At 42.3% G+C, this 24,962-nt stretch overlaps 1 protein-coding gene across 1 annotated transcript; it reads right to left on the bottom strand.

Moving 5' to 3' along the window:
• Positions 1 to 1,620: 1,620 nt before the first annotated feature.
• Positions 1,621 to 19,454, bottom strand: RP2 (RP2 activator of ARL3 GTPase). The gene is made up of 5 exons (XM_084291478.1): positions 19,286 to 19,454; positions 11,354 to 12,019; positions 9,642 to 9,756; positions 8,407 to 8,492; positions 1,621 to 5,266 (listed from the first exon to the last, which is right to left on the bottom strand). The coding sequence occupies exons 1-5, from the start codon at positions 19,430 to 19,432 to the stop codon at positions 5,183 to 5,185; spliced, it is 1,098 nt and encodes a 365-aa protein (XP_084147604.1). The 5' UTR covers positions 19,433 to 19,454; the 3' UTR covers positions 1,621 to 5,182.
• Between the last annotated feature and the right edge of the window lie 5,508 nt (positions 19,455 to 24,962).

Raw genomic sequence — 24,962 nt, 5'->3', positions numbered from 1 at the left:
TACTTACGAGAACGTTGGAAGAGCAGAGCGATGCGTACCGCTGTCATCCTCGGAGCTCCCAGTAGCGCAGAGGCGGTTAGCCTTAAGCTTAGGCTCAACGTTCTGGTAGAATCTGTAAGAGCCCCTTGCTTTTAGCCTTTGCAGTTTGGCAGCAGCAAACTCTTGTTTAAACAGTGCTCAAGAAGCCCTTTAGCTTAACCTTAAGTTTCTTCACCCACCAACTTTGCCTGATGCTTTAAGGATAAACATCCTACAGTGGTTTTTATCAGAATGGTTTGAAGGAAATCCACGTGTACTTGGAAGATCTCATTAGACAGACCCTTCACAGCACTGGCAGTTGTAGAGCCTTGTGCAACTGGGAAAAGGATGACTTGTGCTTGACAGATGCTGGTCACATTGAGCAATACCTTCTGGGAAGGACCTCAGATGCTCCAGCCGTGAAATTGTGCATAGCCAGAGATCAGCACTGGATGCATACAAAAATAAAGGAGTGAGCAGTTGCTTTTTTTTTGGTGTGCACTCAGAAAACTTTAGAGCTTTTATAAAAGTGTCTCACTTCCCCTCTTTTTTTCCCCCCTCTCTTACTCAGAACCAGCAATGATTACATATGCATCAGGAAGACTGCATGACCACAAACACGGCCAGCAACAGTCTTACAGCAACCGTGCACCCCAGTAAAGGTAGTAAAAGCATTCTGCTATCTAAATGGACACCGTGACCCCCAGCCGTTCAGTGAAGCCACCTATACACACTGCTTTTGGTTTGATGCTTCTCAAGATTTTCATACCAAAACTTACCCCTGGCAAACTGCTACAGCTCCTATTGCAAGTTCTGAGACACCCAGGGAACTGCGTGGACCACCACAGAGCTGCTTTTCAATGTACACGGGAGCAAAAACGCAGTATTAGAGCACTCAGGGGAATGGTGCTGCTGCCCACGTGCACCGTCCTTCTCAAATACACGCGTACTGGAGGCAACGCTTAGGATCAGCACTTATTCATGGCTTTTAGTACAGTTAGACTGGAATTTAGATGTTTGAGACCAGGTTTAAACGTGCCTTGGAGGAGCTATTCCTGCAGACCCCCCAAAGACTTATGTCACTCACCATTATGGATTCAGAAGCACTTAACTGGGGGAAACAGCATAAAATACAAAAGAGCCAGCAAGGAGCTAAACGTGAATTAAGAGTTTAGGAACTACTCAGGCAGGCACTTGGGTTGCTTCTAGATCTTAAAAGATTCATTTTGCTCCAGCTTTTATTAAATCTTTAGGAAAAAAGCCTAAGAAATGGACAACTTCTACAAGATATTATCAGCAACGCTAATTTGAATATGCACAGAAAGTTGAATGCTGCATGAATAAAGCCTGAACGCTTAAAAGCCAGCATTTAAGACAAGGAGATACTCAGCTACAGTTCTCTCTCAAGCCTAAGTCAGTAAAACTCATTTTTGCCCCTATTAGTCAGGATGACTGAGGCACATATTTTGTAACACAGTTTCAAGCTCCTTTTTGGAATGGAAAAAATTTGTCCCAGTTATGTAAGTGCAGCCTGGTATGTGGATTACTCTTAAATACATGCATTTTATGCATGACTTATCTAGATAGGACAAAGGAAAGTGGGTGACTTCCTAGCAACTGGGCACAGATACAAAGCTTCTGCTGCTTAGTAGTTGAGGATGCGACTGGTAAAAATTATGAAAATATTTAAGCTTTACTATTACTTAGATACTACATTAAAAAAAAAAAAAAAAGATTAGCAAGCAATTCAAATCTAATTGGGGTGTAAGATTTTATTTGAACTGTAAAATTGTACAACAGCCGAGTGCAAATCAGAAGCTTTTATTCTTTTAAGCTTCCCAGTTGAACCCAATCACTTTAACAGATTATATTGATACAGTACTTCATGTTCCTAGCGAACATTTATGCTTTGTGAAAGTTACCCTAGACTACCTCTAGCAGGAAAATTCTCATTTCTGACCAGTTTAAAGCTCAGACTGGGAATTTATTAAACATTTACCTGCTTTCAGAAGTCCTTAGATTTTAAGTAGAACACATAAAGGAATTAGTTTCTAAACAAGTAATGCTACTATTATAAACACCACTGGTTTTCATATGCATACATTGCTAGCATCCATCCAGGACCCAAAGAGGTAAGCACAGTTAAAAAGGACAAAACTCCTACATGTTAAAAAAAAAAAAAAACAAAACAAACAAACAAACAAGCAAAACCAAAACAAACGTGCACACAGAGCAGGAAAAAGTGCTTTAACAGCCTCCATCCTTGAATCTCTGTACTTGTAACTCTACAACTTGATATAAGAATATTTTCCTGCATATTCTACTTGGAAAACTGCACTGTAAAGTTAATCAGATCTTCAGTGACTCTGGGGAAGAATCCCTGCTGTCAAAAATTTACTGGGTTGGAGGATGAATGACTGCACTGCTGTCAAAAATGCATCTTTTTTGGTGGATGGATGACTACAGAGTTTGATGCTTATTTTCAAGTAGCTGTGAGTATCTGACAAAGTCCCTGTTTAAACATGGAACTCTGTTTTAGTATTTAATTATATTTTGCAATGGCTTGCAATTTAAGAAAGTCTTCTAGAACCCAGAGTTTAGATTTGCAATGTTTATTATGAATTACATTCATGGTGCAATGCAAATTACACAAAAAGATAGACATGAAACATAAAAAGACTACACAAAGCATGTACCATTCAGTAATGCATACAATACCTGATGAACTCTTATTTAGGCTAGAAGTGTTCTTAACAACTGTTAAAAAGAAACTGAAGTCAAAAAGATAAATAACTGGATTGAGAAACTCCTTCATTATTTAGGTTTTTAAAAATTAAAAACCCTTTATGTTGCTTAGCATACTAGCAACACAAAAAAAGCAATACCCTGCTCTTCCCCAGCATGTAAAAGAAGATTTTCACTATTTCAAGCCTTGATTAATTTTCAATTAATCATCTTGTCCTTCATCAAAAGTAGTCACAAAAATCAATTTAGCACTTTGCTTCCAGATCAGTTTGAAAATACAAAAAATAAACTGTAACATATACATAATTATGTGTCAGCATATAAGTTTAAAAATATGGTATGTAAAAGGTTAGAGATCGAGATGGTCCAATACACGTACTGCTAAAAGAAATGACACAATGACAGCTTTGAAGTACATTACGCAACTCTGTCCATATCAGAAATATGTATTTACAGTACATATCCAAAGTAATTCCAGCAGTATTCACTGACAAACCGTGCTAGTGCTTTGTGGACGGATCCAAAGATTTGCAGCTGACTTTACAGCCTCTCCTCACACATTATATAAAAAAAAAAAAATAAAAAAATATCTAGCTGGCTAAGTGCAAATAAGCAGCAATTTCTTCCACCAGTCAGATTTAGGTGGCAGTTTAATTTTATTTCACTCTGTCAAATACAAACATTTCACTAAAGTGACGTTTTTCTGACCTTCAGTATGCGAATGGTTTAGTGACTTCAGGAGATATTCTTCCTTATTTAATCTATGCATAATGTTAGTAAGAGGTCCTAAGGACAGATTCTTGATATGTAGTTTAAACTAAGAGTATGCATTTGCCTAGCAGTGACAAAATGACAGCCCGGAACATCTCCTGGGCATGACAGAACTATGCACTTCAGGAGAACAGGTTCTTTCATGTGCTAATTCTAAAAAAAGGTTAGCAAGAGGTGTGTTCTCAGCCACCGACTTTGGGAACTCTAGAGCTGTGAAACGGATGCATTGTGCATCTGAACTGAAAATGAGTCTCAAGCTCTGATTTTTGGACAGATGACCATAATGAGGACATTACTGCTTTAGCACCTCAGCACAGCCAGCACGTGCTCAATGGGTTGTAAAGGCTACACATATTGGCAAACCACAATTTTAATTAATAAATTTGGTTTTGTGCATTTGTATGCACAGCCTGTTCAAGAATTACAGAGGGCTTGTAAACCTGGACGTAAGCTTTAAGTTCCTGTAGGAAACTCGGTGAGGATCAAATATGCCCAAAGGAATTAATCATGTATTTAATATCAGTATAGATATGCACTCTAATATGCACTATAAAGAAGTAAGCATCCTTATTGATTGCTATTCAAACACATCTTGTATGTTAGTAGCACTTCTTCAGTCTGTTTTTAGAATTAATCTGAAGTAAACCCTACAGCACAGTGTAGTACTTCACAGCCAATTTTTCAGTACTACTACTGAACTTTTTTGTAAAACCCTGCTCGAGGCTTAGCAAAGAAAATACTCTTAATGCCTTCAGAGCCCTTCTCTGGCTCCAGGTTGCTGTACATCCCTTAGAGCAAACAACAACGGTGCCAGAAAGTCATTGCTCCAGAGCCCAGGAGAACCTCAGGTACATCCCACAGGTGACGTGAGACTACCAGAAGCAGTGGAATCTCCAAAGACCCTGAATGGACCTTAGACCTCTGCATCTTCAGATGGGCGCTCACACTCAGAACTCACCTCAGAGCAGAAGAGTCTAGCAAGTGCTCACTCACCAGCTTGCTGATGTGACAACTCTCAGTTTAAATGTTCCTGCAAGCAACTTTATTAAATAAAAATAATAATAAAAAAAAAAAGACGCCAAAGCAGAATAAAGCAGATAAACATTTTAAGTCAAGCACTGCTTCTGAAAGCATGATATAAAGGAAGAATCATTCCAGACTAAGCTTTCAGAAGAAAGTCATCAACTACAGCTTCCTCTCTGCCCCCCAGTGAAGGCAAATTTGCACGTGGGAAAGTTTTGAACAATGAGTGTCACAGAAATACACTTTCTAAACTGTGTCTGAGTTAAAGTTCACAATTATTAATGCATTAAATGTGTATCAGCATTGCACTTGTCAAATGTCTTCCTATTCAATGTTGACAAGAAACATTCAAACGTCAATAAGAGTTTAGAAATCACTATAAAAACAAGTTAGTACAAAAGTTCATGGTTTCTGGAGCTGGCTTCAAACATAATGCACACAAAGAGGTATGAAATTTACTCCAGTCCTGGTAACGTGGTATTAAAACTTCCAAGAGCTTTAGAAAAGGAATATATGAGAAATACAAAACCAAATGACAAAAGTTCTCTGATACTACTGCAGTGTTCACACCAAGTGACATCCAAGTGTTGAGGCAAACCATACGTGAGCATCTGTGCGTTCCACTTCACATTCCCATCTGCATTTCAGCAAAGTTGTAGAAATTGTCTACGTCTTGAGATGCTGATGCCTTGCTCTCCGATACAAAAACCTATTTTATTAAACAAGGGAAGAGTTATGCATCACCACTAGCAAGTTCAGGTAGTTTTTGATCGTTCACAGCCAGTCACGATTTTTTATTTTTGCTTTTCACGAGAGGCACAAATCGCTTGGTTTCCACTATGTGTTCAAACAGCCTTTGAATCCTCTGAGCCCTGACGCACCCTTTGTTACTGTGACCTGTTCCTAGCAGTCACACGAGCTGCAGTAACAGTAGCCTTACACTGACAGGAATCAAAAGTTTAGATAAAATTATTCAGGGGCCACAGCTTCAGCTAGTATATGGTTAGATGTATTTTGCTTGGTAAACTGTCTGCAGGGCTGGGAGTAGGGAGAGGGCGGACACGACAGGGATGACAAAACCTCAGGCTACCATTAAACTTCCATTCCACAGAACCAAAGTTTGTAAGAAAAACTCCCTTGCATTATATTCCCAAAAAACTTACAGCTGCTGCTCCTTCTTCAGGTTACTATTTTTTTTTTTTAAACAAATAGATTTTCATTTTGTAAAGAGTTATTCTGAAGTGCAGTGGAACTGTAGAAAGAGATAGTTACAGAAATGTAGAATTATTCCAGATAATCATGCTTGTATAGTCCTGTTTTTCTGCTTCAGCTCAGAGTACCCTACCAACATAGACTATGACAGTTCCTTAAATTGGTTTACTTTTAACATGTTCTAAGATGGATATCCTTTTGTCCAGCAAATTTCAGGTTTCAAAACAATAACTAAAAAAACCCTATTTCATCACAAAGCAAGCAGCTTCCTAAACTACTGCTTGGAGGTACAGTAGACTCCTGTTTGAAGGGATATGACAATATCTGTTAGTTATTTGGCAGTTTGCTGGTGCAACAGCAATTTGTACCACGGCCGTAACAAATGTCTTGTAAAATTAAGTTTATTAATGGATGAAGTCAGTAATTTTTAACCGTGGCTTTCAAATGCAAATGTAACTACCTGCTTAAAAATCAGACTAGCTTCCCACTAAGTCTTACAAGATAAATATCTTCCTAAGAGTTTTTGTCATTGCTTTGTGATGAAGGGTACCTACACTTCTTTCTGAGCGCTCTACCAACTCTCAAACTGCCCCAATGATAAAGGCAATGAGGTGAAAGCATTTTATAGAGCTTTCCTGAACCTTCTGGTAGTATTAAGTCTGAAGTTTGTTACTCCCTAAATTGCTTCTAAATTATGTCCTAAGAAAGAAATACATTTCCTATAAATACAGGTTGAGAGAGCTGGGGCTGCTCAGCCTACGGAAGAGAAGGCTCCGGGGTGACCTCATTGCAAACTTCCAATACCTGAAGGGTCTTAGAAAAAAGACAGAGACACTCTTTGCTCAATCAGATATTGACAGGACAAGGGGGAACGGTTTTACACTAAAAAAGGGGAGATTTAGATTAGATGTTAGAAGGAAATTCTTCAGGTGGTAAGGCCCTGGCACAGGTTGCCCAGAGAAGCTGTGGATGCCCCATCCCTGGAGGTGTTCAAGACCAGGTTGGATGGTGCCCTAGGCAACCTGATCTCATGGGTGGCATCCCTGCCTACAGCAGGGGCGTTGGAGTTAGATAATTGAGGTCCCTTCTTCCAACCGAAGCCATTCTACGATTCTATGATTCCTAAAAACATGTAGTCATGATATTTAAGTATCTAGAGATCCATTAAAAAAATGCAGCTCTGATTGGATGTTTTGGGGTTAAGTTTTTATCTAAATAAAAGATAGATAGTTCCCAGGAAGCCCAAAGTCCTGATTCTTAATTCACTTAATGTTACTTAGTGTAACAAGTGTTTGGGAAGTAAGGTAGACTTTACTGTGGGGCCAGGCTGTAAAGAGAAATTTTGAATCCAAGAGCAAGAAGTAATTCCACATTTGTAACCTTCAAGAAAAATGATTACTTCACAGCAGGAAGTGCATAGCCTGAGTTTCCTGGATGCATGTCAGATCCGGGCATTCACTGCATTATGACAACAGATGCCAGTCATTTTAGTGAGGAAAGTATAAATTCTTATATGTTCTAATAATTAATATCACTTCAGCCTCTGAATAGAGAAACTGAGATCTAGAAGAATAAGTTAATTACCCACCCACTATCAGCCTTGTTCTGTATGAAAAGAATATGTTAACTATACCAAAAAAAAAAAAAAAAAGCCACTGTAAGCTCCCAGTCAAAAAGGTGAATTTTATGGTAAAAATTGCAGAGACTTGTGGGGAGCAAGGAACAATCAGTAACAGCACTGTCCAGACTGTAGTTCTTGTACTCTCCAGACTCAGAGATCTAATTTAAGGCCTGCAACACATCAGGGTTTTGCTGATGCAATAGTAAACCCAAAACAAAAGCATTAGCTGCATTTCAGGTGACAACGACTTATTAAAAGACTGTTTTCCAGAATCTGTGCAGTCTAGTTTCCTGAGCAATTCTTTTAAGAGGAACTGAAAGATAGCGAGGAGCTGTATGGACACTGTATGTCCCAAAGACATTCCAGTCTTCGCTGAGCAGCTTGAAAGTAAAGAGTTTGTCCCTTTCCTACTATCAGTAATGCTGCTTCCTTGCAGTGCTCTAATTCTTACCAGACACTTTCTCAAATCCACTGCCATTGAAAGAAATGGGGACGGCAACCAAAAAGCAAGTATGGTATAAAGAAGCTACAGTAAAACAAGTTGTCAGAAGAAAAAAGCAAAGTATATTTGAAGGAAGGCATTCTGCAATATCCTTCACAGCAAAAGTAAATCTTGAGAGAAGCTGAAATACCGTCGTATCTTTGCCAGGGTTTAATAAAGTAGGACATGACAAAGCAGACTTCAGTGTAAGACCTGGAGGAGAGCTTTACCCTGCTACATTTATAAAATTTGTTTTTACTACTATGTGGAATAACAGTTTTAGGTGGAAATACTCTATTCTTTAGTAGGCATGGAGATTTAGTGCTCTTTCCTAGGGACAATTTTTCTCCTCTCCTAGAAGCAAACTTGAGTTCTGTGTAAAACAAAGAAACAAAAACCCCACAACTGGGATACTTGGATTTTACTGTGCAGAAACATAAAAAGAACATTCAGTACGTCAAAACTACAGCTCGACCACAAAGTATCTTAGATGTCCTGTAACATTTTCTGCTAATAAATCAACACACCAGCTTACCTTGGTTCCATTAAAAACATCATTTACAGTGCTTTGACATGCTTCCACAGCACCATCTCCATTGAACTCCAAAGCAACTACTGGACCTAGAAGATAGGTTTATCTAAAATCAATGCCACTTTTAAGCGCTAAAACATTAGATTTCTCATCCCTTCACAAATTGTGAAACTTGCAATAACCATTTGATTTTTTGTTGTTGTTGTTTGAGCAGCCATAACACAGGATAAAAAATAAAAACAAGCATAATTTCAAAGCACAGCGTTATCTGAAAAGAAAATATCTGCAGTTCCATGCTCATTTTTGCAGAGGCTCTAGCAGGTTTCCAGTTTTATTTCTTGAAAGGCAGCAATGGCACAGAAATGCTAAAGAGTGGAGGGCATCATGGAAGTGAGTCAGACTATACTGCTCAAATAGTGAGCCATTGCACAGACATCTGGAGTAGGACTGAGTCATTCAGGCATTTTTACCTCAGTACCAAGATAGCAAACGGCCTGACTTTCAGACTTATTCTCACCCCCCTATTTCCAGATCCCCTTTCTCTTCTTTCATTTTGAGCATGTTATTTCTTCCCACATGGGTGCAAACTAGCCCTTAAACGAGTCTGTCATCTAGAAAGTGTAACTTTTGTCCTATTCTTGCAACGAGCACTATGGACCTCATATTATTCTGAAAAAAATGCATGTTGCTGCTATGTTTGGGAGCGTGTACTGAGCTTCAGCATATAACAGATGGCAGGATGTCAGCACTTCTACGGGAACAGACAAAAAGCAATTACAGACAAATCAACAAAAAAGCTTTTGAAGTACTCTGACAGTACACCGTTTATAAACAGGAATTTAACACTTGCCTGCTTTATAGACATCCACACTGATTTGCTTCAATGTGTGTACAGAAACACTGAACATCTAAGTTGCTCACCTCTACTGCAATAAGCCAAAATATTTTGATTATAGAAGCACAAGCTTTTGTTGCCCACCCCAAACAGATCTGCTGGCGCCCCAGCTCCTGAGCTATGCAGTTGGGCCACTAGAGGGGGGGCAGAGCCATGAAGCACACGTGGATTTGTTCATTTCTGATGCCTTCAGTTTTGACTGGATCAGGGCCTGTCTGAGGCTTCCAAAGTTCACCTCAGCTGGCTTTACACTGCAGATTTGTCCTTCCTTCTTCTCCAGAATGCTCCACGGCCAGCTAGCCTTCTGTATCAAGAAGAGAAACAAAGCAATGCATAATCTCACCTTTTTCAAGCAGTGGAATGAATTCCGATGCACACTGACGGAAAACTCTCTGAGCATCCTCTGCTTTCATTGGGACTTCTTTGGTCTGTACCAGCTGAAAGCCTTTGCCAGTCATCTATTAACAGATAAAGAATTCAGGTTAAAAATGTTTCTAAGGCACACAGTCCAGCTCGAGTATCCAAACTACACTGGAACAGACCCATATGCTTTAAGCCACAGAGCAAAGGGACCCTTTTTCCTCCTTTCAAAGAGGATTTTCTACAATTCTGTTTATTTTCATTCCATTCATCCAGATTTAGTCCTCTGCCTTAGTGCACCTAGAGTGGTAAATGTGAATTTGTGCTTTATGTTATGGCTCGGGTTGTGTATTTTTTTTTCCCCACAATCCCTGACAAGCTGAAACTAATAGGAGTTAAAAGCATTCAAGCATCTGGAGTCAAGCAGTTAGTTCTCATTAGTCTGCAATAGTTCAGACAAGTATTAGCTCAAACACTCATCTACCCACTGCTGCCGTTTTCCATTTTGGAAAAAAAAAAAAAAAAAAAAAAAGTTACAAACTTTCAAACACACACAGCATTTTACTTCAGATTTAGTATGAAACTAAAGGCACGTGAAGAACAAACAACTATGTTTGTACTTCCAAATCATTCATTAGTCTACAGGGCAGTAAGATAGCCATAGCATTTGTCTAAACTAGTCTTTTAGAATCTCCATAACTATTACTTTCAAAGGGGACAAACACAGGAGAACACCTCTAATATCCTCTTTACTGCAGGTACTCCTTCTTCAGAAAAAATACCCCAAAATATCTCCCTTCACTCAAGTATCTTTTGGTAGCTCAGTTCCATCAAAATCCAACTGGGGGAGGCATGGAAACACCCTAGAGCTTTTTTTTTCTCCTCCCTTGTAGTTAAAAAAAAAAAAAACAAGGCGAGGAGCTCCATCAGTTGTTTTGTTGCTCACCCACCACTGGGATCAGCAGCTTTTGCAGATATCTCTTTCAAGCTGTAGCTCAGTTACTGGCTCTGCTCTGTCATCCCTGGCACTCCAGAGCGCTAAAAGCAGCCAGCCACTCCCAGATTTTAGCCCAGTGAAGCCCAAACTCAGTCAAGCTTAGGAACTCCTGCCTGACAGGAAGAGACAGCACCAGCTATTTAAGTAATCAAAGACAGCTGACCAGCTGTGACAAACACTCACTGCCTTTTCCAGAAAAAAAAAAACAAAAAACAATCCAACGCTGAGTTGGGGAAGGAATAGAGAGGGGGTTAAAATTTAACATGTGATTTTTTGCTCCGTTAGCACTGCCAAAGCTTTCAGGACAGATAGCCAATTAACTTTTTAGCTTATTGCCCCAGAAGTCACAGCTATCAAGGCTATCTGCCTTTCACAAGCATTGCCAATCGTTTACATTTGGCCAAGTTCATCAAATGAACTACACATTTTCCTCAGAGTGTAGGTTTGGTGTGCTGTGCTGAAAAAATACGTTGGGACTATTAAGGGACAGATGTGCCAACCACAGGATGTAAAATAACTGTTCAATCAGATGAGCTCCATTCTCTTATCTCGCTATAAGGTTTTAAGAAGTGCAGTTGATTACTATGGTTAGTAGACATGCAGAATCTCACCATTCTCCCTTCAGTAAGCACCACGGCTATCCAGAGGAAAGTTCAATTAGAAATTCATAAAGTTGAACACAGAAGAAGGTCACTTACCTCATCAATTAACTTTCTGGCATTTGCAGTCGTATAGTCACCAGCAAAAAACACGGCCAAGCACGATTCCTCGCTGCTTTTCTGTCTCCGCCCTCGAGTTATTGGTATTATGCTCCTCATAGCATCCGTAGAAATTCTGACAGCTTTGAGCTCTTCAGAGCTGGGCAGAGGAACATAATCCTGAACCACAGCATCCTCGGGCAAAAGGCCCCAGTTATTTTCTCCTGACACAGGGGTAAAGTCATGGATGTTGCTCCATGTGTTATTGAAGATACTCAGTCCAGCATCTTTAAATTGCAAAGCAAGCTCAGGGTAATAGTACTGGAAGCAACCAAATTTCATACCTGTGGAGGACTCAATAATGGGCTGGGTAGCACAACACAAGAACACCTCCAACTTTCTGCAGTCCCGAGTGCGAAACTGTTGGCAGGCTACTATGCATTTGCAATCTTTGCAGTCACGGAAAAACACGCTGCCTTTTATTGGTCCTAAAAAGATTTGGCAGTTTACACAGTCATCAACAGTGATTGTAGCAGAGTGGTCAAATATGTAGATGCTACAGTTCTCGCAGTCCTGAATGATGAACTGTTGCCCTGCTACTTTTCCAGGCAGTCGACCCACGGTTTCATCTTTAAGTCCAGAAAAAGTGTAATCTTTTGGGTCAATCTGAAGAAAGAAGGAGAAAAAAATAAAATGTGAAAGTCTTCACATAGAGAATATTCTAATGCCAAATGTTAATTGGTTTGGATTAGCCGAGATATTACAGAACTGTACAGGATAACTGTTCTTTGAAGAATATTCTGGCAGGTTATCAGAGTGATGAAAGATCGGAGGAAGCTTTTTTAGCCAAGGTACTGGAACACATAGTATTGAGGTACAACAACAAACTGAAACAAAACTTGAGATATTCCAAAATAAATAAATAAAACCCACCACAACTCAGCTTGTTCTCTAATAAGGAAATTGGGGGGGGGAAAGGGGGGTGAAGTGAACTTTCTCTGAGAGATCTAAACCGTTCCAACAAGAATGATTGTCCTGGGTATTCCGGTAATAACAGCAATAAATGAATTGGCCAAGGTACTTAAAGATTCATAAAGCTAGGAAGAGATAGTATTTCGAGCAGCTCTCTTGGTCTTATGTTACCACGCCTCGACACATTGCAAGGAAACCTTGCTACCTCCAAGCAGCATCTCCTCTGTTATGTTTGCAAACAACAAAGCTTGCTTAGCCATGCCACAGCAGTGTCTTGTGCTAAGAGCCCTGGGCTTTTTGTGCTACCAACAGCTCCATGACTGTGTTAGCTGTGAGTAACAAGCGCGTGCTAGCAGTGCTGGTGTACAGGTCACGCTCGCAGACCTCTCCTCCTCCCCGCCCCAGCATTCTTCCGCCTGGGAGGGACGCTCCAGGGGAGCTGTGGCACTCCCCAGCGCGCTGCGCTCAGAGCCCAAAGCTGCACAAGGGCTGGCATGTGATGCACGGGCACTACAGCAGCTGCTGCCATAGCGATGAAGGAATCCGAGCCGGGTTATTTGACAGTCACGGCAATGATGCTTCCCAGAGCAGATTCTACTCTGCCCCCTGGTGCAAGCATATTAACATAGCAGTTGGAAGTATGCGAGTACCTGAACTAGTCTGACACCAACCAGATCACTTCACAAGCCTCCCACTTCATTCAGTCTGAACGCCTTAAGGCTTGTGCGCTGTAAGCAGGGTTAATGCATTGCAACAGCTCCCAGAGAGCTCAATTTGGATGAAATTCCTCCTCCCCAGTATCTCAAACTTGCACAAGATGAGACACCACAAAAAGGTCTCTAGTCTCTAAAACCACAAACCAGGATGGGCTTGCGTCAGACATTCAGTACAACAGCTCAGTTTATGTAGGTTTTGTCCAGAATAGCTACTGGAAGCTCTAAGTGTAGATTAACTGACCAACTGTGCTTTGATACACATCATATCTGACTTCCTGACACAAGACTACGCTTGCAGCTGATGAATCTGCTCCATGAACGCAACCCAGAAATCCCCCCCTCAGCCACATTCAGTATCACTAGCACACATCCAGGAAGAGTTACAGGACTGGAAGGCTCAGATGATAAGCAGCACAGCATGGAGACCCAGCTGTACAATTAGGAGTCAAACCCTCTCAGGTCTTAAGCAAGTCTCACATAACGGTACCTACTTGATCCAGCAGGGACTCTCAAGACATTGAGACAATTTCAATATCAAAGCTGCCATTAGATTCTTCCCGTGCATCTCCTAGTACATGCATGCACACATCTGTGTTTATGAACTTGGGAAACAGACACACTGCCTTGGAAACAGGGTTCGGAGGAACAGTTACTTCTCTTAGGAAGGGGAAGTTCAAAGTTTCCGGAACTTGCAGCTTTTCTGAGCCTTAGCAACTACTTGTGTCCTTCTAAATCAGTCTCTTCTAAAAGCCTGTGGAGCAGCACTAGTTTGTCCTACACTGAGGTCTTTGCAGACATGTGAAACTTCACCTTGTGATTTTATTTAGGCCTACGTGAAAAACACTGGTTAGTCAGCTAACCCACAGGTTACAGAGTCTCAGAGACTCTCGGAGAGAGAGCCCTTGAGAAAAAGAGCAGTATTTGAGTTTAACGATAATCTGTATTGATTCAGGAGCTCAGTTTTATTTCCCTGATGTGAATTAAGAGTTGTGCAGTGATGCAACTCTTACTTCTCAGTTTGTTCACCACTCTAGGGAGTTTGCCAATTTCCTTTAATTTTGCCTTGAGTTTTCCTTGTATAGAGCAGGAGTATTTATTGACTAACACAGCCACAGGCACTAGAGGGACCGAGCAAGATACATGTAGACCTCAGCACTCTCCCGGCCACACCAGGTTATTGGCCTTGAGAGCAGGCAGTAAGCCGAGCAGCTGTAGCTGCTCGAATATTGAAGTGAAGAATATTTCACTTCCCCTGCGTAACAGAAACACCTTAGAGAACCAAGCATCAAAGCAGAACTATAATTTTAAGGATGCACACACACTTAGCACCGAGTTTCACGCTTAACAGTACTGAAGTCTACAGATATCATCAACAGGTTACTGCCACATCGGTACATCCACCTTTCTTCCCCGGAGACGGGCAGCACTAATTGCTTCAGTAAACAAAGCAGACCAGGAAATACAAAGCAACAAAAGAGAACGTCTGAAGATTCACACACTGATAACCATGGCTACTCAGATCCTCTGCCTACTCATTTGGTGAATTTTTGTTGTAAAATCTTGAGCATGTGGCAGGTCAGCTACAGAAAAATCACCAGGTTGGTAACTCATCCACCTGTCATTCACATTTGGACAAAGCTTCAGAGAACCCTGTCCAATGCTACCCACCTCACCCAGACACAAGTTTTATTCCCCATCCCTTAAGAGAGATATTTTTTAGCTCCTTTTTCCAACCCGGTGTAAATCCAAACAATGACAGTATTTATAGATGCAACTTTAAAACTACTTTCATCTGAATTTAGAGAGACAGTTTGGCATTAATAGATACAGGCAGAGCTCAAGAGTTGAAACCTTCTAATCAAAATGCTACTTGTAGGTTCAGGAATTACTTCATATAGTAACCTAAATTGCCAAATATGATGATCAAATAAAAAACAAATCCCTGCTAGTTTTTCCCCCTTAACAGAAAAGAAGGGGACATCTCATCTTTGGTTGTTGGAAACAACATCAGTGGTAAGTCCATTACAAAGGACTGGAGAATGAATTGTAAGAGTGAAGATTTTAAAGCACAAAGAAAGGAGAGAAACGAAGGCAAGCAAAAGTCTGTCAAGGTTGCTTTGAACTCTAGTAAGTTCTGCTACAACAAGTAAAAGATGTATTAAGCAGCTTTGCTTCCTGCAAACGCTTGTCTTGCGAAAAGGCCAGACATGAAGGCTGCAGATGAAGTACATCTCTTCAGCCACCATCACCCAGCTTACTGGCACCACAACCAGGCAGCTCCCATTTGGAAGAAGACCAAGAAGCCCTAGACCCTCACAGTTTCCCATGGTAGCTGTCCCTAGAATCACCAAGGTTCCTAACAGCTCCCTTCTGCTATGTGTTCATGTGCTAACAAGACTTTTTCACCTAGTCAATCAGGAAAGGTGTCTTAGTCAGCAATGATACACCACTGCAAATACAAGGAGGCACTGCAGTTCTTAATGGATTGTGGTTATCCCCTAGTTCCTTGTCTCTAGCCTGCAAAGCAAACAATAATTTTCAAGTCTTTAAAAACCACTGACAGAGGTGTGTTTTTTGCTAATATCATTCTCAAAAAAAAATCATTCCCTATCTCTCTAAATCATAACAGACAGTATTTCAGCTACAGACTTGCATGCACTTGAGTATGTAAGAGTTGTAAGAGTTGGCTGCTGACATGGTGACATTAAAAACTGCCGGTACAGGGTGGGTACATGGACTTCAGAAGCTTTATGTACTAGTTTTGTCAGTAGGGGAATTAACAGAAAGGAAATAAGGGAAGTGCATCCCAGGCCTATATGCTTCTGCATATTCATACTTCTATGGGTTGGTGCCCTTCAGCACTATTGCAACATCCTCTGGAGAATGGGTTTGTTGAAGTTACTCACCTCTGGCTGATGTCTGGATTCTCAGGCAGCAAGAAAAGGTGGAAAGAAGTACAACACATGCAGAATCTAGTCACTAGCACACAGTTTTTCATCTTGGAGTATCTCCTGTACACCCTGACTTTAAATGCGACCAGTACAACGCCAAGCCACATTTCACTTTGTTCTTCATAATCTTCCCCCTTTTTCAGCATGCCAATAATAGCAGTAAATGGTCATTCTCATACTTTTCTGAACAACAAACTGTTACCAAATACTACACATAGAAAAATAGGAAGAAATAAAGAGCTCCTACACACTTGCATCAGACTTAACTGAAAATGTTTAATATTAACCTGTTGGCTGTTTCTCAATTGGTAAGACTACAGTTTGAGAAATACAGTAGTTTTTCTGGTGCACTGAGAAGCTTAAGGGAGATGCATCAGATTTAAGGATAAAATCTCCCACTACCTAGAGGAAAAAAAAGCAAGAAAATATTAAAGATTTTGTATTTATTCAAAAATAAAGTAAAAAGGCTACGTGAAAGAGATAATGATATGGGTACATCAGCTCAGACCACTCCAGCAAAATCCTCAAACATAAAGTAACTAACAGAAGACTATGATTTATGTAGAAAGTTAAAGTTCTGTTGTTTTGTTGTTGTTGTTGTTTAAGTTTGAACACAGCTATCACAGCCTGATAGTAATGATTGTTACATGTTCCCTATCAAGTACAGCAGTTTATCTGCAAATCAATTGACATGAAACAAAATATTAACTTGTTCCTTCAAAAAGGGAAAAAAAATCTGGAAGGAAAGTCCCTCTAAACTTTGAACGTCACTGCAATTATAATTTATCTAATCCTCCTTCTTTGAAGATGAAAAACAGGAAAAAAAAAAAAAACAACACTATGCAGCTTTGTGTGTTTCTTCTCATGCAAAGAAGATCACAGCTCATGACTTTATCAGCCACCTCAAGACACACAACCCCAGTTCCTCTCTCCGTGCACCCACGTTCTGTTAGTGCTGTGAGTTATCATTCTGGTCCTGCACGTAACACTGTTCACTCACACAAAATGCCATCGGGTAGGAGAGGAAGAGGGAGACTGAGAACAGAACTGCAATCTTATGTTCCAGGTGAAATCACAGCTGAACACTGAGTAGCTTCAAGCACCACCACTTTCTTTCCTTAACTTTAATTCCTTTATCAGCATATTTCACATTTAGTGTTCTATGGTACGGTCCGTTTTCAGGACTATTACATGGGAGTCATACAGTCACAAAGACTTTATCTCAGTACTCTTTGGCTAGGTCTACACTACCAGTCAGTACCACCAGCGACCTTTTGACACAGAACACAATAAAGATGCTGTGCTTCAGATGCAGAAGGAGCAGTTTTGCTGAAGGAACGCCTCAAGTTCAGAGCTGCTGCCAGCATAGCTGCCAGCCAGTCATCACCCCTTTTCCCAGCCCTGAACGAAGAAGCATGCACACACATGTGCCTGCACTGCTCTGCCTACCGTGAACACGCCAGCCTGGCATTCACCTACAGGAAGACAACTGGAGCGTCTGAGCAGCAAGACTTACCCTCTGTGTTCTTACAGATGGGTATCTTGTGAGAACCATAGGCTATTCCCAGCTCCACTTGCAGAACTGCACTTTGCAACCAAAACTGCACCATTGCGTATGATAGCCTGAAATTAGCACATCCCCTACCCAACACGTTATTAAAAGTAACAGGAAATGCACATTAAAAGACAACTCTGTCAACAGGTTTGCTAGTGGATGCATTCAGGGTTCAGAACACAAATTTGATGCAGTTGATGTCCAAGAAGGAATCGTAATACCACAAGTTTTCCAACTGACTTCAATCTAACCTTGCATACAAATGAGTAAATGTGATATTTGTGATGTATCAAAAAACAAAGACAGCGATAGAAAACAGAAAACATACCAGAGAGAATACCTAAAACTAATACATTAACATCGACTTAGGATCACTGTATACCAAGTGGGATGAACAAATTAAGCGCAGTAAGTGCTCGGTATTCCTTTACCTAAGACCCAGTGTCTCAGCACTGCCCTCCTGCTCCCATGTGCACACTTAAAACCCCAACGGCTGCTGTGAGCTGCAGAGAGCAGGAGAAGCGGGCTGGGACATCCCGTAGCTGTTCTTGGGCTGCACTGTACCAAATTAAGCAGATAATTTGACGGCTTCCACAGTTCAGCAGAACAGCCCGAAATCAGATTCTTCCCGTTTCTCAGAGTCCTTTATACAAAGAGGAAGTTGTTGTATACACAATGCATTACATGCTTTTTCCCACCCCAGAGCTAGCTTCTTCATGCTGTAATAGCCCAGTCTGTTAACTCGCACCTACTTCCAGCACATTAACAGTCACCTCCCTCGCCAGGAGGTTGGTTGTTCTCCAAATCAAGTGTTTCTAAGTCCCGATTTTCCTCCTGTTACAGTTTTAGAACTTAGTGCCACGTAAGCAGAGGAGGTAAAAGAAATCTCATACGAGCTGAGCTTTATCCGACCAAGTTGCTCTACAGTTAAATGACGCTGTTTTAAGCGCTCAGCTAGCAATATCCTTTTGCACAGGGATTCATTCTGCTCCCCATGTAAGAGCAGTCCAACAGCAACAAGCCCGGCACAGATCAACCTCCTTGATCCTCCAGGAGCTGATTCCGCTGGGGCACGCGCACGCTCCTGTGTGCATCTCCACCACAGCTTGTCTTAATCTACTTGGAAGGCTTAAGGGACACCCCGGAGCACCTAGCCAGGTTACAAAAACAAGCAAGCAAGCAAGCTGAGCATTCAAATAAGCTCACACGTTTTCTTTCCTATACTTGTAAAACATGGCCTAAAGGTCTGGGGATTCTGCCTGCTCAAAACCTCACGAATTAAGTTTAAGTTTTGCCCTGTTTTCTCCATCCCTGCGTAGAGGCGACCAGAGGAGGAGGAGGATTATGAGGGCAGGGCATTTCGGAAAGGAAACCTGGGATGAAGGGTGCTGAATGTGGGACTTGGGTGCTGAGGCTTCGAGGGGTCAGGAGCTGCCTCCACCCAGCCCTCCACAGCGGGCTGCCGGGACGCTTCGACAGCCCCGGCAGCATTTAAAAACCAAACAGCGCTAAGATAAAATAAAATTTAAAAAATAAAATAAAATAAAAGAGGAAACAACCCCAAGCCCCTCAGGAAGAAGCCACCCGGCTGCCAGCCGCACCGCACGGCCAGGCTCACCCTCCAACAGGTGCCGGCAGGCGACCTACGCCCTGAGGGGACCCTGAGGGGATCCTGAGGGGGGACCGGGACCCAGGGGACCGGGACCGGGACCGGCACCCTCCGAGCCGCGCCCCGCACCTTGGCCCGCTGCTCCCAGCTGTACTGCGGCGCCTTCTCCTCGCCGGCCGCCGGCTCCCCGTCAGCTCCGGCCGCCTGCTGCTGCTGCTGCTGCTGCTGCTGCCCGCCCTGCGCCGCCTTCCTGCGCTTGGAGAAGAAGCAGCCCATGGCCGCCGCTGAGGGCAACCGCTAACGGCACCCGGTAACGGCCGCCGCGCGCTCCAACCGCCCCGGCGCGCGCCCGCGGCCGCGGAGTGGGCGGGGAGGGGAGGGAGGGGAGGTGGGTGGGGGGGGAGGATCGGGAGCGCGCGCGCCAGCGCAGCGCCGTGCCCGCGCCCCGCCCCGCCCCGCCCCGCCCCGCTTCCGGGTGCCCCCGCGCGCGTGCCCGCGGCCCCTCAGGGGCTGGCGGGGGGCGGCGCTGCCCCGGCCCCTGGTGACAGCTCTGGGGAGCGGCTTTTAATCTGTTTGAGCGCAGGTTTTAGGCCTGCTGGGCATGGAGAAGACCTCGAAAACGTCGTCTGTAAGACGCGAAAGTCAAGAAGAGAAAAATTAAAAACTTCCCTGCTGCTGCTTCCTGAAAGCTCCGCTCGGGTTTTCTGTCAGCAAGGGTCACAAATCCTGCGCTTGAGAGGCTGGCAGCTTATCCGGGCGAAGCTTTGAAAGCATCCCCACTAAAGATTAGATTCACCTGCACTCATTTGAAACTGTGACTTATGGGAGAGAGAAATTACACCTGGCAGGGGCAATTCTTCATGTATTCAGCAGAAAGGAGGAGAAGGGCGTTTAGTGCTGGGCTCATCCCCTGAGACTGTGTTTTGATGCACGGTGATGACAGGGCTGTTCCCAGAAAGCATCCCTTGCCTCCAGCTGCTTATCTCAATCCCCCACCACCTATGCACAAATGTTTGCGCAGACATGTGGTAAACTGTGTTGGGTAACTGATGAATGTGAGAAGCAACCATTTTAATTAGACATCTGTGCATTTGTGTCTAAACAGACCCTCTTTTTTTTTCTTTTTTTCGCAGAAGCAGATGACGTATACTGAGTAATCTCACACAGAAATCATCGCATACTCTGGGATCACATCACACTGGCCTTTTTTCGTTTCTCCTTGCAGGTTCCCTAATGCCAGGGGCTCTCGCCAGACTGAACACCAACCAACAGAAGCTGGTCTGGGACTTGAGACCAAGATGCACAAATAATATGGCTAATTTTGCCATGTCTTATAATCTATTTTTGCATTGTTACTGCTGATTTTGGACTGATTTTTGTAGCTGTCCTCAGCAGCAAGCCTGGTAGGTGTGGTACACAGCTTTAGCACTGGGCTTAGTCAAGTAGGAACAATGGACCCGTGTGGCTGTGTCCCAGGTCACTGTGAACTGACATACTACGACGAGGAAAAGCACAAATAGCAAAACTGAACAGTTCATTTTTGCTAACTTGTTTTTTCAGAAATAACCTTTCTGATATTCCCAACCTAAATTAACTTCCTGGTAAGCAATTACACCCTGTCCACAACCCTTTTTCTAGTGCTGGTGTTTGGGACAAAGATGAGCAGAGTTGTGTGCAGTACATTAGACAAAAACAAGGAGTATGCTATTTAATATCACTCTTAAGAGACACTTCACAGAACTACAAGTCATTTCAGAAGTTTTTTTTTGTTTTTTTTTTTTTTTAACTGAAAATCTAAGTAGCCCCCCAAATTTAAAAGCCATAGATTAAATACTGTTGGCCAAAATGAAAGAATCATGTGTAAGTAAGGCCATCATTTAATATATCCTACACAGTCAAAGTATGCATCCTAATATTAGGACAGCATAATGTATGACACAGAGAACACATTAATCTGAATTTTGCTGCAAGCTGTTTCTGTGGCAGAAACTCTGCAGCTGAGAGGGGTCACAGTCCGCTTCAGGGCTGCTTATGTTTTGACTGCACTTTCTCAAACAGAGCAAAATGAAGTTTTCGTCTGTAAAGCATATTCTTGTTTAGCAGTTGCAGTTTCACAGCTGTTACACAAGAGCCGAGATCCTAGATCCTTTTTTGTGATAAGAAGCCAGCCGCCACAACCTGGGAGTTGCCCAACCGAGACGCCAGAGGAGCCTGTGCTCCAGCTGAGCACCTCGCTGAGGCAGGCAAGGCTCTTCAGTGTAATGCTACGTGCAGATGCGATGTAACGACAATAAAGTTTATGGAGAGTGCCTTGTGTGGTTTCTGGCTAATAGGGCAGCAATTCAGATAACAAGCTGCAGTGCTGATTCAGCAAGGCATGTATGCACACGCCAAAACCTACAGATTGCAGTGGGATTTAAGCAAGAGCAAAAAGCTGGGCACACGATTAAAATTAAGATGAGCTTTAACAGCTTGCTGAAGCATAGCCCAGCCGCCCTTGCTTTCTTCCCTAGGCTTATGTCAGGGACTTTTTTAGTTCTAGGTGCACCAGTGCCCTCTGCGTCCTAGTTAAAAATGACAAGATCATTCGCCAGCATCAGTCTCCGGCTGCTTCTCTGTGTGCTTTATCCTGGTCTCCAGCTCCTAATCTTAGGGGTGCTCTGTGGAGCACTGCTCCAAAGGGAGGCTCCTGGGAAGTTTCACTCTGCCACAGTCCTAATGCAGAAAACAAAAGCCAGAAATAAACTGAGTAAGGGTTGCTTGCTTTTACCACTTAATATATTTTTTTTTTCATCCTGGATGAGAGAAGGCTCAGGGGCAACCTCGTCACAGCATAAGGGGCAGCTTTACGAGGAGGACAGAGGCTCGCTCTTCACAAGGAGACACATGGACAAGACAAGGGGCAATGGGAGAGGTTTCACCTTAATTTAATAATAAGATTGTTGTTTGTTTCTTTTTGTTGTTGTTGTTGTTTTGTACAGTGAGGACAAGCAATCACAGGAATAACCTCCCTGCAGATGTGGTAAAGTCCCCATCACTGGAGGTGTTCAGGGTGTGATTGGACAAGGTGCTCCATAGTCTCATCTAGGCTCCCTTTTCCCCCAAAAAAAGTAGGACCTGATGATCTTTGAGGTCTTTTCTTGTCTAGGCTATTCCATGGTTCTGTGATGTTATCATTTAAGATAACATTTTAACTGTAGAAGGATAGAAGTCCTATTTGTGGTCCTGGGTTGGTTTTTGTTTGTTTGTTTGTTCTGTTTTTTTTTGGAGGTTTGGGGGTGTTGTTTGCTGTCTGACATCATATCAACCCTATTTCACTGTAGTTTCAAGCTGCTGCTATGGCACAGGAGAGGGATTGCTGAGGCCTGGTGTACACACTCATTCTCCTAATTCTGCTGCAGCAGACCATCAAAGGCGGGTGTTTAGAGGTACCAACACGTTCATTTGCTTTTGCACGGTTCATTAAAATTTGTCTAGCTGACGTCTTCTTTTACATTATTGCACGGCCTATAGATGCTCTTCCCATTTCAAGCAGTTAATTTTATGGGGTGGCTTTATCTATGGTGCCCATTGTCTTTGTGGGTGAGAACAGTGGCTGGCTGATGTTCCCAGGGAGACTGGCAAAACGTGAGAAAAGTGGGATCTCCAACAAAAATGTACGAGACATCACTTATCTGCAACCATGGTGCAATCCTGGCAAAAGGTACTCAAGGGCTGTAGGTGTGCTCGACTCTGCCTACGTTAACTTTAGGGAATTACACAGGATCTGTATCCCTGAACACTCCCCACATGCTTTAGGGGATCAGGTCAAGGTTTTTATCAAACCTCATCAGCACCATACTGAGCCAGTGAATCAGATCTAAACTACACATTTTAATACTCCGTGTTAACTGTAAAAAAATCCTGCTGTTAAAGTCATCAAATACAGGATTCCGTTTGTTTTGCCTTTTCTTCCCTTCCTGTCTGTCAGCAGAATGTGCAATAAACATTCCAGACGCTGTTTTTGGAAATACTGCGACGTCACTGCGAGGCTCCGAGGAGTAAATTAGTTAAGCTGTTGATAGCACGAAATAGCAAGGGATTCTGCAGACAGCAGGTGGAAGGAAAATAGCAAAGTAATTATTAACTGCAAGAGTCTAAACTAAAGCTTGCTTGTGTATTAGGAAGGGTTGTTGCACTAAGCCTGGTTTTCAAATCATGTAATTTGCACTGAAGGAGCAAGAATGTCCCGTACAGAAATCAGTAAATTAAAATGGTCATATCAGGAAGAATCAAGGTGATATGAAACATATGTTCTCTTGCAAAACAGACTCACTCACCAGAGTGAGGTACACAATAGACAAATCTGAAGTGGAAAGACCTTCCCTTCAGTTCAGAGAGGTAGAAACACAGATTTTAATACTGTAAAGTGAAATCCAAAAGGAATTTTGTGACCATTTACAGGGGTATGCACACTCTGTGTAACCTACAAATAGCATAGGCTGATGGCTCTTGGCTTAAAGGTCAGAAGAAGGGAAGCACAGGCATGTCACGAGAACTTGGTGCACAGCAAGGGGGACATGGAAAATGTCTTTGAGTTAATGCAGATGAAGTCTCCCTTCATTCAACCCTCTGCTGTTTTGCTGAATTTCTGCCCCTCTCTTTCTAGGCATTCAGAAGTCATTCAAACTGCAATAACTTCTGTAAAAAATTGTAAATGAGAGAGGCATGGGGAAAGGCCGAATAAATAAAAGAGTAACCAATAAGAATGGCTCACTTTGGGACCCAGTCTATTAATTGTCTCTGTTTTGCCTCAGTTGAGGAAAAATTTGTCCCTTCTCTATGTGTGTAAGAGATTGCATGTTTTCAGTACGGATGAACTACCAAAAAGCACCTTTCTTTTGGAGATTGCAGTACTTAACTGGGTTCCTCTGCTATCAAACTAGACCCATGGGTAGGTTTCCTTGGCCCAAGGTCTACCAGGTAGACATGCAAGTCAGTCTGAGTTTGTCATCCAAAGCAATCTCCTTATAATAAAATCAGTGGAGGAAAACTTTGCTGATGGCAACTTCATCTCCTCGGATAGGCAATTTTTGGGGTAGTTAATGTGACCCGTCTCAACTACCCATCTTTCTGTGTTGACTATAAAGCCAAAGTAGGGTGAGGAACACAGACTTAGGCATCAAAGTTCAGCTGTCTGAAGCTGTTTCAGGTGAACCACGCTTTTATGCAGAACTGCTTATTGTTCCTTATTTCTAGCAGTACCCCGTATGTTACAGGTGCTGTACATAAATGAATCTACAGTCCCTGCCAGCAGGAGCTTACATCTGAAAAGCAGCTGAGCCCAACCAGCTCACACACATTAAAGAGGTGCTTGCTGTAACAACTGAGCTTCAAACAACTGGCTAAATTACACTTGCTTGTTAATTATGAAGGTGATATATATAGAGAGCGATAAATATGCTAAGTAAATAACCCTGTATTGTACTTTGAAACAAGTCCATTAAAAGTTTTATTTAGGCAAATGAAAAGAGTTTGAATAGTTTTGTAAGATAAGGCAAACACGATGTTAATTTTCTGAATTAAACTGGTCCGTGATCAATTTTGTACGTCTCCTATTTAAAATTATTTCCTTTAAAAACAATTTGCTTTGAAGTTCCTCTCTCTATTTCATAGCTATTTGCACACCAAAGAACTACACAACAAATCACAGAAAATAACAAGCAAATAATTAGAAAACATCAATCAAACAGCCAATTGCCCTGAATGTAATAGCAGTGCACAAGAGAAAGGCTCCAAGCCCCAGAAGGGGAGTGACACCAAACTG

Source organism: Netta rufina, assembly GCF_964035555.1.
Source record: "Netta rufina genome assembly, chromosome: 1".
Taxonomy (NCBI): Eukaryota; Metazoa; Chordata; class Aves; order Anseriformes; family Anatidae; genus Netta; species Netta rufina.
This window is presented reverse-complemented; position numbering and strand designations above follow the sequence as displayed.

Bases quoted from the DNA above. Each gene is read 5' to 3' on its own strand.
- RP2 (XM_084291478.1), bottom strand. From the start codon at position 19,432: ATGGGCTGCTTCTTCTCCAAGCGCAGGAAGGCGGCGCAGGGCGGGCAG. The intron at 8,493-9,641 runs GTGAGATTATGC...CCTATCTTCTAG, and splicing joins CATTCCACTGCTTGAAAAAG to GTCCAGTAGTTGCTTTGGAG. The intron at 5,267-8,406 runs GTAAGCTGGTGT...TTAATAAAATAG, and splicing joins ATGTTTTTAATGGAACCAAG to GTTTTTGTATCGGAGAGCAA.